The following is a 14947-nucleotide window of genomic DNA, read 5'->3' on the forward strand; positions in this document are numbered from 1 at the left end:
TGTTGTTTCAAAGAAAACTATAAGCAATGCACTGAACCACCATGGCATCCATGCACGCTCACCACGCAAGACTCCATTGCTGAACAAAAAGCATGCTGAGGCTCGGTTAAAGTTTGAGAGAGCATTTGGAGAAGCCTGTGGATTATTGGGAGACTATAATATGGTCAGATGAAAGTGAAATTTAACTTTTTGGCAGTCATTCTACACACCATGTTTGAAGAAGAAATGGCACTGCCCACCACCCCAAGAACACCATACCAACAGTTAAGTTTGGGGGTGGAAGCATCGTGGTTTGGGGTTGCTTTTCAGCAAGGGGTACTGGCAGACTTCATATTATTGAAGGCAGGATAAATGGAGAAATGTTTCGGGACATTCTGGATATAAATCTGCTGCCATCTACCAAGAAGCTGAAAATGAAAAGAGGGTGGCCATTTCAGCAGGAAAATGATCTCAAACACAAGGCCAAGGAAACAATGAATTGGTTTCAAAGAAAGAAAATCAAGTTGCTTGAATGGCCCAGTCAATCACCTGACCTAAATCCCATAGAAAATCTATGGAAAGAACTGAAGATCAAAGTTCATAAAAGAGGCTCAAGAAACCTTTAAGATTTAAAGACCATTTGTGTGGAAGAATGGGCCAGAATCACTCCTGAGCAATGCAGACGACTGGTCTCTCCATACAAGAGGCGTCTAGAAGCTGTAATCACCAAAAACAAAGGCTTTTCTACAAAGTATTAAATAAAGTGTGTTCAATACTTTACGTGTCATTTCACTTTATTTATTATGACTCAACTTGTATACTTAAATGTTCTGATTTCTTTGTAGGAATTCAATTTTTGGCTTGATGGTTACATCTGGTGGAAATTTTGTGTCAAGAGCCCACTTAGATATCCCCTTACTAATAAAAATGCTGATGTGTCAAATACTTATTTTCCCTGCTGTATATACTTAGTTAAAATTTAGCTGGACTCTCATTCTTAAAACACAAATTTTACATACAGACTTGGTGTGTTGGCCAGTAACAAAGGAAATTATCTGCTTTTTATTTGTTTAAGCTGTTGTAGAATTGTCCAGGATGCTGTTTTCTTTAGCATTTATATCATAAATGTTCATCACACTTTGACACCCACAAAATTCTGTTAAAGGGACATGTGGCACTTAGATTATTATTATAAATAGCTGCAACACCGCCTTCTCTGCCATTTAGACGGTGCTGGTGCATATAACTATAGCCAGGAGGACTCTCTTCATTTAATGCAACATATTCGTTCGGTTTACATTTACATTTACATTTGCGGCATTTATTTATTCAGAGCGACGTACAAAAGTGCTTTGAGTCGCTAGTAATGAATAAATCTACACTGATATACAAGATTACAAACTTAATATAAATATAACTCTTGAATTCTACAAAGCAAACTTGGAAAGTGCTAATTTAAGTATTTCAGGAAGAGGTAGGTCTTCAGTCGTTGCTTGAGGATAGTCAGGGACTCTGCTGTGCGTACATCTAGGGGAAGTTAATTTCCACCTTGGTGCCAGAACAGAGAAGAGCCTTGAAGTGTACTTACCTCTCATTCTAAAAGAAGGTGGTACCAGTGGAGCAGTGCTGGAGGATCTCAGACAGCGTGGTGCAGTGCGAGATGTTATGAGGTCACTGAGGTAAGATGTTGCTGGTCCATTTTTGGCCTTGTAGGCAAGCATCAGTGTTTTGAATCTGATATGTGCAGCTACTGGAAGCCAGTGAAGGAGCAGCAGTGGGGTGGTGTGGGAGAACTTGGGCAGATTGAACACAAGTCATGCAGCTGCGTTTTGGATCATTTGCAGTGGATGAATAGCGTTCAGGGGAACACCTGCCAGCAGAGAGTTGCAGTAATCAAGTCTTGAAATGATAAGAGACAGAAAAAGCACCTGGGAAGCCTGTATGGACAGAAATGGTCGAATCCTTCGGATGGCATAGAGACGAAATCGACAAGAACAAGCAACATCAGCAACATTTGGGAAGAAGGACAGTTCATTGTCCATAGTTACCCCAAGGTTACGAGCAGTGGCTGAATTTGGTGACCTGGGATGACCAGCAGTTCTGTTTTGCTGGGGTTGATCCCCTCCATGTTTCCTGGTATGAGCGACCTTCCAGGTAGGAAGCAAACCATTTTAATGCTGTTCCGCAGGTACCGAGGCTCTGTGTCAAATGCTGCAGAAAGGTCCAGGAAGATAAGTACAGATGACAGCTTGGCTGACCGAGCAACATGCAGTTTTTTAGAAACCGCCAAAAGGGCCGTCTCTGTGGAATGTGCCGCTTTGAACCCAGACTGGTTCGGATCATGGAGGTTGTTCTGTGAGAGATAGACAGTCAGTTGGTTAAAAACAGTGCGTTCCAGAGATTTAGAAAGAAAGGAGAGAAGTGATACCGGTCTGTAGTTGTTGATGTCTGATGGATCTAGAGCAGGTTTTTTTAAGATAGGAATGACCCTTGCTTGCTTGAAGGTAGTTGGTACAAAGCCAGATGTTAATGACCCGTTGATGATTGTGAAGATGAAGGGCAGGAGATCTTGTGTGATGGTCTGAAGCATAGTTGAAGGGATTGGATCCAGAGGACAGGTGGTGAGATTGCAAGATTGGATGACTTGTAGTATCTCATCTTCTGTTAAGGTTGAGAAGCTTAACAGAGTCGTAGTGGATTGTTGGCTGTGTTGTGTAGTCATTGTTGGGGAGGAAGTAAAGGTCTGGCAGATTCTCTTAATCTTCTCATCATAGAAGGAGGCAAAGTCATTAGCAGTCAGGGAGGATGAAGCAGGTGCAGCAGGGGGGTTGAGTAGTGAAGAGAAGATGTTGTGAAGCTTACGAGGATTTTGTGCAGAGGCCTCAAGATTTTTCCTTGTAGAAGGCAGTTTTGGCAGAAGTCACCTGCAAAGAAAATTTGGTCAGGAGTGCGCGGTAAGATGCAAGGTCTACATCGAGTTGTGATTTTTTCAATTTCCTCTCTGCAGATCTGAGTTCTCGTCGATTGCTGCGCAAAACGTCTAACATCCACAGTGTGGGACAAGAAGTCTTCTTGGGTTTTGTAGTCAAGGGGCAAAGGAGGTCCATGGTTGAGGAAAGAGATGAGAGGAAGGAGCCTGTATCAACGTCAAAGGGTAGAGAGGAAAAGGAGTCAGGGTCAGAAAGAGATGAAAGAGTACAGGAAGCTACCGAGGAGGGAGAGATAGAGTGAAGGTTAGGACGGATAAGAGAGACATGTACATTATTTTTAGGTTGATGGGAAGAGTGATTAAAAAGGAAACCAGGTGATGATCAGTGAATATAAGTGGAGTGGCAGTCATGTCTGTAGATGGAGTAGGACGGGTGAAAACCAGGTCCAGGACATTTCCTCCCTTGTGTGTTGGAGGGCAGCTGTTAAATGTCAAGGAGAAGGTATTCAGAAAAGAGGCAAGATGACTGAAGTTTGTCGGATGGGAGGTTGAAGTCACCAAGAACTGTCAGAGGGGTGCTGTCAGAGGGGAAAGTACTGAGGAGTGTGTCCATCTCTTCTAGGAAGTCTCCAAGAGGACCAGGAGGGCGGTAGATGACAATGATGAAAAGGTTGATTGGAGAGGTAACTGAAACTGCATGAAAATCAAAAGAAGACATGGTTAGATGAGACAAAGGGAGAGGTGTGAAACACCATCTCTGTGATAAAAGTAGACCTGTACCACCACCTCTACTGGTTTCTCTTGGTGAGTAAAAGAAAGCATAGGCAGAAGACAGAGCAGCTGGTGTAGCAGTGTTCTGTGGGCATATCCAGGTCTCAGTGCCAGAAAGTCGAAGGTGTAGTGGGAAGCCAAGCCTGTGATAGAGGTTTAATCCACTTTCCTGTAAAACCCAATACATTAACTCCCCATTGTTAATAATTTTCTTTATAAACAGCTTTTGATATACAGCGGGGAAAATATATTTTTTTACACATCAGCATTTTTATCAGTAAGGGGATTTCTAAGTGGGCTATTGACACAAAATTTCCACCAGATGTAGCCATCAAGCCAAATATTGAATTCATACAAAGAAATCAGAACATTTAAGTATACAAGTTGAGTCATAATAAATAAAGTGAAATGACAAAGGGAATAAGTATTGAACACACTTTATTTAATACTTTGTAGAAAAGCCTTGGTGTTGGTGATTACAGCTTCTAGACACCTCTTGTATGGAGAGACCAGTCGTCTGCATTGCTCAGGAGTGATTCTGGCCCATTCTTCCACACAGGAAGGTTCCTTGGGCCTCTTTTATGAACTTTGATCTTCAGTTCTCTCCATAGATTTTCTATGGGATTAAATCAGGTGATTGACTGGGCCATTCAAGCAACTTGATTTTCTTTCTTTTGAACCACTTCATTGTTTCCTTGGCCTTGTGTTTGGGATCATTGTCTTGCTGAAATGTCCACCCTCTTTTCATTTTCAGCTTTCTGGTAGATTTTTATCCAGAATGTCCCGGTACATTTCTCTATTCATCCTGCCTTCAATAATATAAAGTCTGTCAGTACCCCTTGCTGAAAAGCAGCCCCAAACCATGATGCTTCCACACTAAAACTTAACTGTTGGTATGGTGTTCTTGGGGTGGTGGGCAGTGCCATTTCTTCTTCAAACATGGTGTGTAGAATGACTGCCAAAAAATTTAATTTCGCTTTTATCTGACCATACTATAGTCTCCCAATAATCCACAGGCTTCTCCCAATGCTCTTTCGCAAACTTTAACCGAGTCTCAACATGATTTTTGTTCAGCAATGGAGTCTTGTGTGGTGAGCGTGCATGGATGCCATGGCGGTTCAGTGCATTGCTTATAGTTTTCTTTGAAACAACGGTACCTGCTGATGCAAGGTCTTCCTGAGGTTCTGCCCGAGTGGTTCTTGGCTCTTGGCGAATTCTCCTGATTATTCTTTGGACTCCTCGGAGAGGAATCTTACGTGGAGCACCTGATCGTGGCTGGGTTATGATGAACTGATGCTCTTTCCATTTCCGGATAATGGCCTCCCCAGTGCTCACAGGAACATTCAGCATTCTGAAAATGCGCCTATAACCATTCCCATCAAAATGCTTTTCAACGATAAGATTAGATCCTGAGAGAGTTCTTTGCTTTTACCCATCATGAAGTCTTTCCTGTGTGCCTCCTGGGTAATGAGAAGCCTTTATAGCCCATCAATTAGGACTAAAGTAGCTGATATTAACTAGTACTGTTAGGGGGCAGTGTTTCACTCTCAATACTGACAGATTTCAGGTGATCTCCTGGCTTTCTATTCCATTTTGCACCTTTTTATCTTCATGTGTTGAATACTTATTCCCTGTGTCATTTCACTGTATTTATTATGACTCAACTTGCATACTTAAAAGTTCTGATTTCTTTGTATGAATTCAATATTTGGCTTGATCTGGTGAAAATTTTGTGTCAATAGCCCACATAGAAATCCCCTTACTGCTAAAAAAAAATGCTGATGTGTCAAATACTTATTTTCCCCACTGTAAGAGATCTAACATTCAACAGTCCTATCTTTATATCAGAGATGATGGCTGTACACTCAGTCTTATCCATTTTAATGTTGATTAAGTTACTTAAACTTTCTGTGAATTTCTACATTTTGAGTTTGTGTTGGGAAAAAAGTCAGAGTCTAAGTATTGTGGAGCCCAAGTGACGACTCTGTGCAGCTAGCATACAGTCCATTTAGCCTGTTTGTCTGCTCCTGGCCTTGGCTCTGGATAGTCACTGGTTAACTAGTGCTGTTCTGAGACTATGACCAATACTACAAGAAATGAGAGCAGCACCTTCCCGAGTGGAATTGATTGTTTTTGGAGCACCACTTGGACAATACTGCTTTGAAATTTTATTATCTTCTCAAGGGACAATACTATAGAATTGAAACTTGGATATATTTTTAGAGGAGTCAATGTGCAGCTTGTATAGCAGTACAGATTAACTGAACTCTGTCAACATAGAGCCATTATTGTCTAAATAGCTGGCAACAATAGTGAGTACACCTGTTCGTATACTAGTTGGAAAATTGCACCACACCATCTTACCACAAATCTCTAATCACTTCTTGTACTGCACCACGCTGCTTCACATCTTGGTCCTACCATCTTTTATGGTAAGAGGTGGTGAAATAAATTTCCCCCAGATGTCTCAACTGCCTATCTTCAAACAAAAGATGAAGACCTACCTCTTCTGAAACACTTGAAGTAGTACTTATTTGCCCTGTTTGTTGTGTCTTTTCTTTTTTTTTTTTTTTACATGTTTTTGTGTGTTTCTCTCTCTTTCAAGGCTTCTTTCTCTCTATTATTTTATTCTTTTCCCTGCTCACTGCAACAGATTAGTCAAACAGGTGTGTGATTCTCCCATGTTAAGGAAGTAACATGTCTGATAGATTCTGGTACGAAGTGTAGCAGGTTTAATAACCTCAATAAGAGCAGTAATAGAAGTCTGCAAAAATGTGTAATGTCTGTTTTTGCAGATTTTTTACTCAATGTATTAGTGATGATGATCCTGGAGAGTGTAAGTGCAGCAGGGTCGATCTACTTTCATTATAACTTTGTGACTAATGTGAAAGGTAAGTATTTTTATACACACAAAATATTATATAATATAATATATATTTTATATATATATATATATATATATATATATATATATATATATATATATATATATATATATATATATATTAATTATATTAGATATATATATATATATATATATATATATATATATATATATATATATATATATATATATATATGCATACACACTGGAGATCAAAATTAGAGAACAATTTATAAACAATTGAACAATTCTGAAATAATGTGATCTTCACTGCTCAACAGTTGGAGGAGTTTTTGTCGTGTCTATATCATGCTACCAGAACACCTTTTCCACAAAATAACTAAGGCATTTAAAAAAAAAACATTATATTGCAGAAAACACACTGATCAAAATAATGAACACTTTCAGATACCTGAAATTGTTTACCAGTTCAGCGCTGAACAGGGTAAGGATCTGTCTCGTCATGCACTGTCTCGACGTTTAAGAGCATTTGGACTGAAAGCCACTCTGCAGTGACCAAACCTCTCATTAGCAGAAAGAATCAAAAGGCTAGACTAAGCTTTGCTGAGGAGCATGTTGTGTGGACAGAGGAGAACTGGTCCAAAGTTCACTTCAGTGATGAAAGCAAGTTTAATTTATTTGGGTCCGATGGGAAACATTATGTTCGGCGACAAAGTGGAGAAAGACTGAACCCAAAGTGTGTAAAGAAGTCAGTGAAAAGTGGAGGAGGAAGTGTCATGGTTTGGGGCATGTTTTCTGCAGCAGGAGTTGGGCCTCTTATACAGCTACATGGCAGAGTGAATGCAAATGTTTATCAGAACCTTCTTCAACAACATATGGTTCCTTCCCTGCGTTCATCACCCAATCAGCCCGCAGTGTTCATGCAGGACAACGCTCCATGTCACACAGCAAAACAGGTAAAGCAGTTCCTTGATACTGAAAACATTGAAATAATGACATGGTCTGTCCAGAGTCCTGATCTCAACCCAATAGAGAACCTCTGGAAAATCCTTGGTGACAAAGTTATGGCCAAGAAACCCACTACAGTCACCGAACTGTGGAGGAGACTGGAAGAAGAGTGGACCAAAATCCCACCAGAGCAGTGTGAGAGACTCGTGCTGTCCTGTGGCTGCAGATGTGCTGAAGTCATTCAGAGCAGAGGCCTGGACACTTCCTACTAATTGCTGACTGTTGTAACCTTCAGAAAATTAGGTTGTAATCTTTTTCCATGCTACAGTCATTGTTGTTCTCTAATTTTGATCAGTGTGTTTTCTGCAAAATAATGTTTATTTTTAAATGCCTTAGTTATTTTGTGGAAAATGTGTTCTGGTAGCCTGGTATAGACAGAACAGGACAAAAACTCCTTCAATTGTTCTCTAATTTTGATCGCCAGTGTATATACACATTATATATAGATACAAAATAATATAATAATTAATAGTTAATAATAATAGTTTTATTTAAAGTTGAGCTCTTAGATCAAAGTTATCTCTTTACATCAAATCAGAGAATGTAGTCTATAATGAAGACAAGAGGGTGAAGCCCTGTGTTTGGCTTTAAAAGTGGTTTATAGCAGATTTGTGGTAAATCGTGTGTAAATGATTTATTTATTCATAATAATAATACTTTATAAATGTGCTTTATTTTATAGAGCGTGATGCTTTGACTTGTCTGAATGTGCTCCTCTACATCTTGACTGTGATGACATTGTTTAACAGCCTAAAGCAATTATCAGGTCTAAGCCTACACACACACACACACACACACACACACACACACACACACACACACACAGAGAGAACTATTTCCAGCAAACAGCATCATCATCCAAACAGCATCAATTCTTCTAAGTACATTTGTTTAGAGTTTTTAAAGTTTGTTTGAAACAGCTTAAAGAATTAAGCATGGCTCTTCTGTCTCTTTATGTAACCCCAGACAAACTCAATGATGTTGAGTTCAGGATTTAAAAATAAGTCCTGTGCAGGCATAAAATAATATCAGGACTCCTTGTTCTCTACGTTGAAGATGTTTGGGGTCATTGTAGTGCTGCAGGATAAAATGTGGCTGTTCAAAAATAATGTAAGATGTTAGTCTATCATCTTTCTATGGCATTTGCCACACAATTGATGTACGGAACAGGGCCTCATGCTTGAGATATCTTCTAACACACGACTCACCATGCATTTGCAGTCAAAACTCCAGCGAGCTAAGTAGCTCCACTTATTTATGAGTCAGCTTTTTCGGAAATGAAGATTATTAAGTCCAAATATTGTTCCACCATGACTGATGATTATTCAGAAAATCAGTTAAATGCTCGATACCAGCAGCTACTCTCCAGACAATACAACCTTGACTGACTCTATTCAGTGCAAGTCATCAGAATAAGATAGTGACCATGAATATATTGAATTGTATTGCGCCATAAGGATTTATGCAGTAATAAAAGGTACGCAAACATATACTGTATATTAAGGTATACTCAGATACACCAATCAGGCATAACATAATGACCACTGACAGGCGAAGTGAAGAACACTGATTATCTCCTCAACATGGCACCTGTTAGTGGGTGTATATATTTATTAGGCAGCAAGTGAACATTTTGTTCTCAAAGTTAATGTTAGAAGCAGGAAAAATGGGCCTTTTTGACACAAACTAAACAGAAAATGTGACTAGTTTATTTATCACTTAAAATGTATTAAACAATGATGTATTTAAAAAAAAATGTATAAAATTTGTTAGTAAAAACATAGTTTAAATTGTTGTTTCTAAACTTCCGGTCCTGCTGTGGATTCCCGCAAATTTTAAGATAATCCACAACTTGCTGTTAGTTAGATTCCAAATGAGAACTTGCGAGTTTTTCGAGTAAATAATTTTGACTTGGGCTTTTTAAAAGCATAAAGGCTTTAAGGCATTAAGGCTAACTAAACAAATTACCAAACATTTACCAAAGAAAACCTATTCACAAAAGGCTTAAATAAAAAATTATATTTGCAACATACACTTGAACACTGATACTGTGTTTGTTTAGTTCTAAACTAAATGTTTCCATATTTGTGGGGTTTTTTAAGAGAAATCTCTGCCGCCTGCTGTAGTCTTCACTAGTTGAGGTACCAACAAATAACCTGCACTTCTGGATCAACGTGGCAGATCATAATGGACTAAAAGCTCACTTAGTTACTGTGGTGCAAGACGATTCAGTGCTGTATACTTCAGCAGAAGTATTTTATAATTACTGTGAAATTTCATTAGGAGTCAATGGAGATTGAATAAATAATAATAATAATAATAATTCGTTACATTTATATAGCGCTTTTCTGCAGCACTCAAAGCGCTTTACATACATCCCCCCATTACAAGGGGGATTCTCCTCAACCACCACCAATGTGCAGCATCCACCTGGATGATGCAACGGCAGCCATATTGCGCCAGAACGCCCACCACACACCAGCATATTAGTGGAGAGGAGATAGAGTGATATAGCCAATTAATATGAGGGGATGATTAAAACAGGGAAAATCTCTCTGAATGTGGTCATATATTCTGGTTCTAGAAAAGTGCTATTGATGCTGAATTCTGTCTAACTGGAGTTTATTTATGCACTTACTAGAACATCCAGACAGTAAAGTGTAACCAATAGTCTAATCTAGATGTAGCAAAAGCATGAACTAGTTGAAAGAAGGCGATTCTAGTAATGTTATTTACATGTGCTGTAAAGAAAATACTTTTCCTGCTGCATATGAAGAGACAGAAAGTCCATCAAAAGATACACTGTTATTAGAAAGTTTATTTCTAGCGGCATTTGGTCCCAGTAAATGTGTTTGTCCACTGATTTTAATTTAGTTACCAGATGTCCAGAATTCAAAAGCTTTGTGACACAAACCGGTAAGTACAACAGATATTTACTTTCCTGTTTTAATCAGGATAGATATATACCATCCTCAGCATTCTCCTACTGATATACCCCATGTCCCTCCTCTGCACATGTCCAAACCATCTCAATCTCACCTCCCTCACCTTGTCTCCAAAACGTCCTACATGCGCTGTCCCTCTAATAAACTCATTTCTAATCCTGTCCATCGTCATCACTCCCAATGAACATCTCAACATCTTCAGCTCTGCTACCTCCAGCTCCACCTCCTGTCTTTTACTCAATGCCACTGTCTCTAAACCATACAACATCTCAGGTCTCACCACAGTCCTATAAACTTTCACTTTCACTCTCACAGATACTCTTCTATCACAAATCACTCCTGCTCTCACTCTTCTCCACCCACTCCACCCTGCCTGCACTCTTTTCTTCACTTCTCTAACACACTCTCCATTAAATTACACTGTTGACCCCAGGTACCTGAACTCCTCCACCTTCTCCACCTCTTCTCCCTGCAACCGCACCCCTCCACTGCCCTCTCTCTGATTCACACACATGTACTCTGTCTTACTCCTACTGACTTTCATTCCCCTTCTCTCCAGTGTGTACCTCCACCTCTCCAGGCTCTTTACAACCTGCTCCCTACTCTCACCACAAATAACAATATCATCCGCAAACATCATCCACGGAGACTCCTGTCTGACCTCGACCGTCAACCTGTCCATCACCACTGCAAACAGGCCTCAGAGCCGCTCCTTGATGCAGTCCAACCTCCACCCACCACCCTCACATACTTCTCTGACACACCAGACTTCCATATACAATACCACAACTCCTCTCTCCACCCTGTCGTACGCTTTCTCTAAATCCACAAATACACAATGCAACTCCTTCTGATCTTCTCTATACTTCTCCATCAACATTCTTAAAGAAAATAATGCATCTGTGGTGCTCTTCCTCAGCCTGAAACCATACTGTTGTTCACAGATGGTCACCTCTTCTCTCAGCCTGGCTTCCACTACTCTTTCCCATAACTTCATAGAGCGACTAATCAACTTCAGTCCCCTGTAGTTACTGCAGGTCTGCACATCTCTCTTGTTCTATTTGCTGCTCTCACTTCCTCCTTACTAATCCTATCCACTTCCTGCTTCACCATCTCCACACCATCCAACCTTCTCTCTTTCTTCTCTCTCATTTTCCTAATTTATCAGCTGCTCAAAATCTCCCTTCCTCTTCTCAACACACTCTCCTCACTAGTCAACACATTTCCCTCTCCATCCTTTATTGCTCGAACTTGCAGCACATCCTTCCCAGCTCGGTCCCTCTGCCTGGCCAATCGCTACAAATCCTTTTCTCCTTCCTTAGTGTCCAACTTCTCCTACAGCTCCTCATATGCCTTTTCCTTGGCTTTCACCACATCCCTCTTCACCTGCTGCTGCATATCCTTGTTCTCCTGCCTACTTTTCTCATCACTCTGTCGATCCCAATCCTGTTTCTCCAACCTCTTTCTCCTTAAGCTCTCCTGCACTTTATTTCCAGATGTCACACCAAGTACTTTTCTAGCTGCCTCCCTCATCACTCCTGCAGTAGTTTCCCAATCATCCAGCACCTCTTCACCACCACCGAGCTCCAGTCTGACCTCTTACCTGAACCTCACACTACACTCTTCCTCCTTCAGTTTCCACCATCTTATTCTTCTTTCAGTCCTCACTCTCCTCCTCTTCTTCTTCGCCTCCAAAACCATCCTACAGACCACCATCTGATGGTGTCTAGCTACACTGTCCCCTGCCAACACCTTACAGTCTCCAATCTCCTTTAGGTTGCATCTCCTGCATAGCACATAGTCCACCTGTGTGCACCTTCCTCCACTCTTATACGTCACCTTGTGCTCCTACTTCTTCTTAAAATGTGTTCACTACTGCTATTTTCATTCTTTTAGCAAAATCTACCACCATCTGCCCTTCCACATTCCTCTCCTTAAAACCATACCTACCATCACCTCCTCATCACCTCTGTTCCCTTCACCTACATGCCCATTAAAGTCTGCCCCAATCACCAATCGTTCTTTCCTATGTACACCATCTACCACTTCATCTAATTCACTCCAGAATCTTTCCTTTTCCTCCATCTCACAGCCAACTTGTGGAGCATAACCACTGATGACATTTATCATCATCCCTTCAACTTCCAGCTTCACGATCATCACTCTATCAGAAACTCTCTTCACCTCCACTAAACTCTTACTGTACTCTTCCTTCAGAATCACCCCTACACCATTTCTCTTTCCATCCACACCATGATAAAACTGTTTAAATCCACCTCCAATGTTCCTGCTCTTACTCCCTTTCCACTTGGTCTCCTGAACACACAGCATCTCTACCTTTCTCCTCTCCATCATATCAGCTCCCTCTCTCCCTTTACCAGTCATAGTACCAATATTTAAAGTACCAACCTGAACCTCCACTCTCCTCCACTTCTCTTTTCCCTGCCGTCCCTGCCAACATCTTCCTCCTCTCCTTCCACTTGTTTTATAGAATTCTCACGTGTCAGTTTAATACGAGAATCAGCAGCAAACTAATCCATAGAACATAACGCAGCATACAAACCACAAAGATACACAATGCACAGACATTACAGTCTCACTCATGTTCACTTTCAGAGGATTACTGACCTCACACACACCTGCCTCCAATCACAGTCACAATCACACATAGTACTTAAGGAAATTTGGTCCTAGTAAAAGTGTTTTTCTTATCAGAATTTGGCAGGAGGAAGTTACCAAACACGAACCCTGAAATTGTAAAAAAGCTGAAAATTGTAATTGTTCATCACACTGCATGTATCTAATCATTCAGAGTGGTTTTATAAAGAGAGACCTCTGAAGTGAGGCCTACTTTAATTGGTTTAAGAACTGGAAATTGTATAGGTGTGAACATCACACTAAAAAAAATCTGAATCACTTTTTATTCACCACTGATAAAAATGTACCACTGATTTTACTTTAGTTACCAGATGTCCAGAATGCAAAATCGTTGTGACACAAACCGGTAAGTACAACAGATATTTACTTTCCTGTTTCAATCAGGATATATCTCAGTTTTACATCAGACCATAAAACCCATTTATTCTGTATTTAATACAAAATGTACTGAAAATTCATGTTACTCTGATCATCTATACTACAGATTTATGGTGCGTAGTTGTGTTTTATAGATACACATACATACATACATACATACAAATTTAGAAACGCAACATTTTTGTTTTTGCCCTCATTTTTCATGAGCTCAAATCAATGCCCAGTGAGCTTTAGGCTGGTCACAGTAAAATGGCACTCTAAAATGTGCAGTTTTATTGTATTGGGGGTCCAAAAACCAGTCAGTATCTGGTGTAACCACCATTTACCTCACGCAGTGCAAAACATCTTCACATAGAGTTGATCAGGTTGTTGATTGTGGCCTGTGGAATGTTGGTCCACTCCTCTTTAATGTCTGTGTGAAGTTGCTGAATATCAGCAGGAACTGGAACGCTCTGTCGTATACGCTGATGAGGAAGACGAGCTGCAGATGAGCTTCACTGAGACGCTTTCTGACAGCAAAAATTCTTTGGTTATGCAAACCAATTGTTGCAGCAGCTGTCCGGGTGGCTGGTCTCAGACAATCTTGGAGGTGAAGATGCTGGATGTGGAGTTCCTGGGCTGGTGTGGTTACACGTGGTCTGTTGGATGTACTGCCAAATTCTAAGAATAGCTTTGCAGACGGCTTATGGTAGAGAAATGAACATTTAAATCACAGGCAACAGCTCTGGTGGACATCACTGCAGTCAGCAATTCAATCGCATGCTCCCTCAAAACCTGCAAAATCGTGGTGTGATAAAACTGCACATTTAAACTGGCCTTTAATTGTGTCCGGCCTAAAGCACACCTGTGCAGTAATTATTTATCTAATCAGTATCTTGATCTGCCACACCTACGAGGAGGATGATTCTCTGGAAGGAGAAGTGCTCACTAACACCGATTTAGACAAAATTGGGATCAATATTTAAGAGAAATATGCATTTGTGTACATAGAAAAAGTCTTATTGTCTGATTGATTTTGTTTTTTTTTTTCAAAAATGTACAAATGTAGCTGCTTTATGTGTTTTTCACTGTAATTAAAAAGTTTATTTCTAGTTGCATTTGGTCCTAGTAAATGTGTTTGTCCACTGATTTTACTTTAGTTACCAGATGTCCAGAATTCAAAAGCGTTGCGACACAAACCGGTAAGTACAACAGATATTTACTTTCCTGTTTTAATCAGGATATAAAGGTATATATGTAAATGTTTGTGTTCGAAGGCTGTAGTCTAGACAGTAGACACAACTAAAAATATGAATTATTAATGGAGTCAAATACGTGTACGTCCTTTTTTTCTAATATCCGGCAATACATTTGTGACTGGATGCAATTAATTTCCAATCAAATGTAATTACGGACTGAGTTTGTGATGAACACAAGGCAGGAAAGGTCAAAGTT

At 40.1% G+C, this 14947-nt stretch overlaps 1 protein-coding gene across 5 annotated transcripts in view; it reads left to right on the forward strand.

The window, feature by feature from the left end:
• Positions 1-14947, forward strand: part of LOC124389265 — a 111034-nt gene that overhangs the window by 86439 nt on the left and 9648 nt on the right. For 4 of the 5 annotated variants that reach the window (XM_046854612.1, XM_046854613.1, XM_046854614.1 and 1 more), the window contains 5 exons: positions 6475-6570; positions 8215-8298; positions 10407-10448; positions 13440-13481; positions 14653-14694. In XM_046854612.1, coding sequence (XP_046710568.1) covers positions 6475-6570; positions 8215-8298; positions 10407-10448; positions 13440-13481; positions 14653-14694 — 306 coding nt within the window. The remainder of the gene's footprint in view (positions 1-6474; positions 6571-8214; positions 8299-10406; positions 10449-13439; positions 13482-14652; positions 14695-14947) is intronic. The other variant, XM_046854615.1, reaches the window with a different exon arrangement.

Source organism: Silurus meridionalis, chromosome 7 (genome assembly GCF_014805685.1).
Source record: "Silurus meridionalis isolate SWU-2019-XX chromosome 7, ASM1480568v1, whole genome shotgun sequence".
Taxonomy (NCBI): domain Eukaryota; kingdom Metazoa; phylum Chordata; class Actinopteri; order Siluriformes; family Siluridae; genus Silurus; species Silurus meridionalis.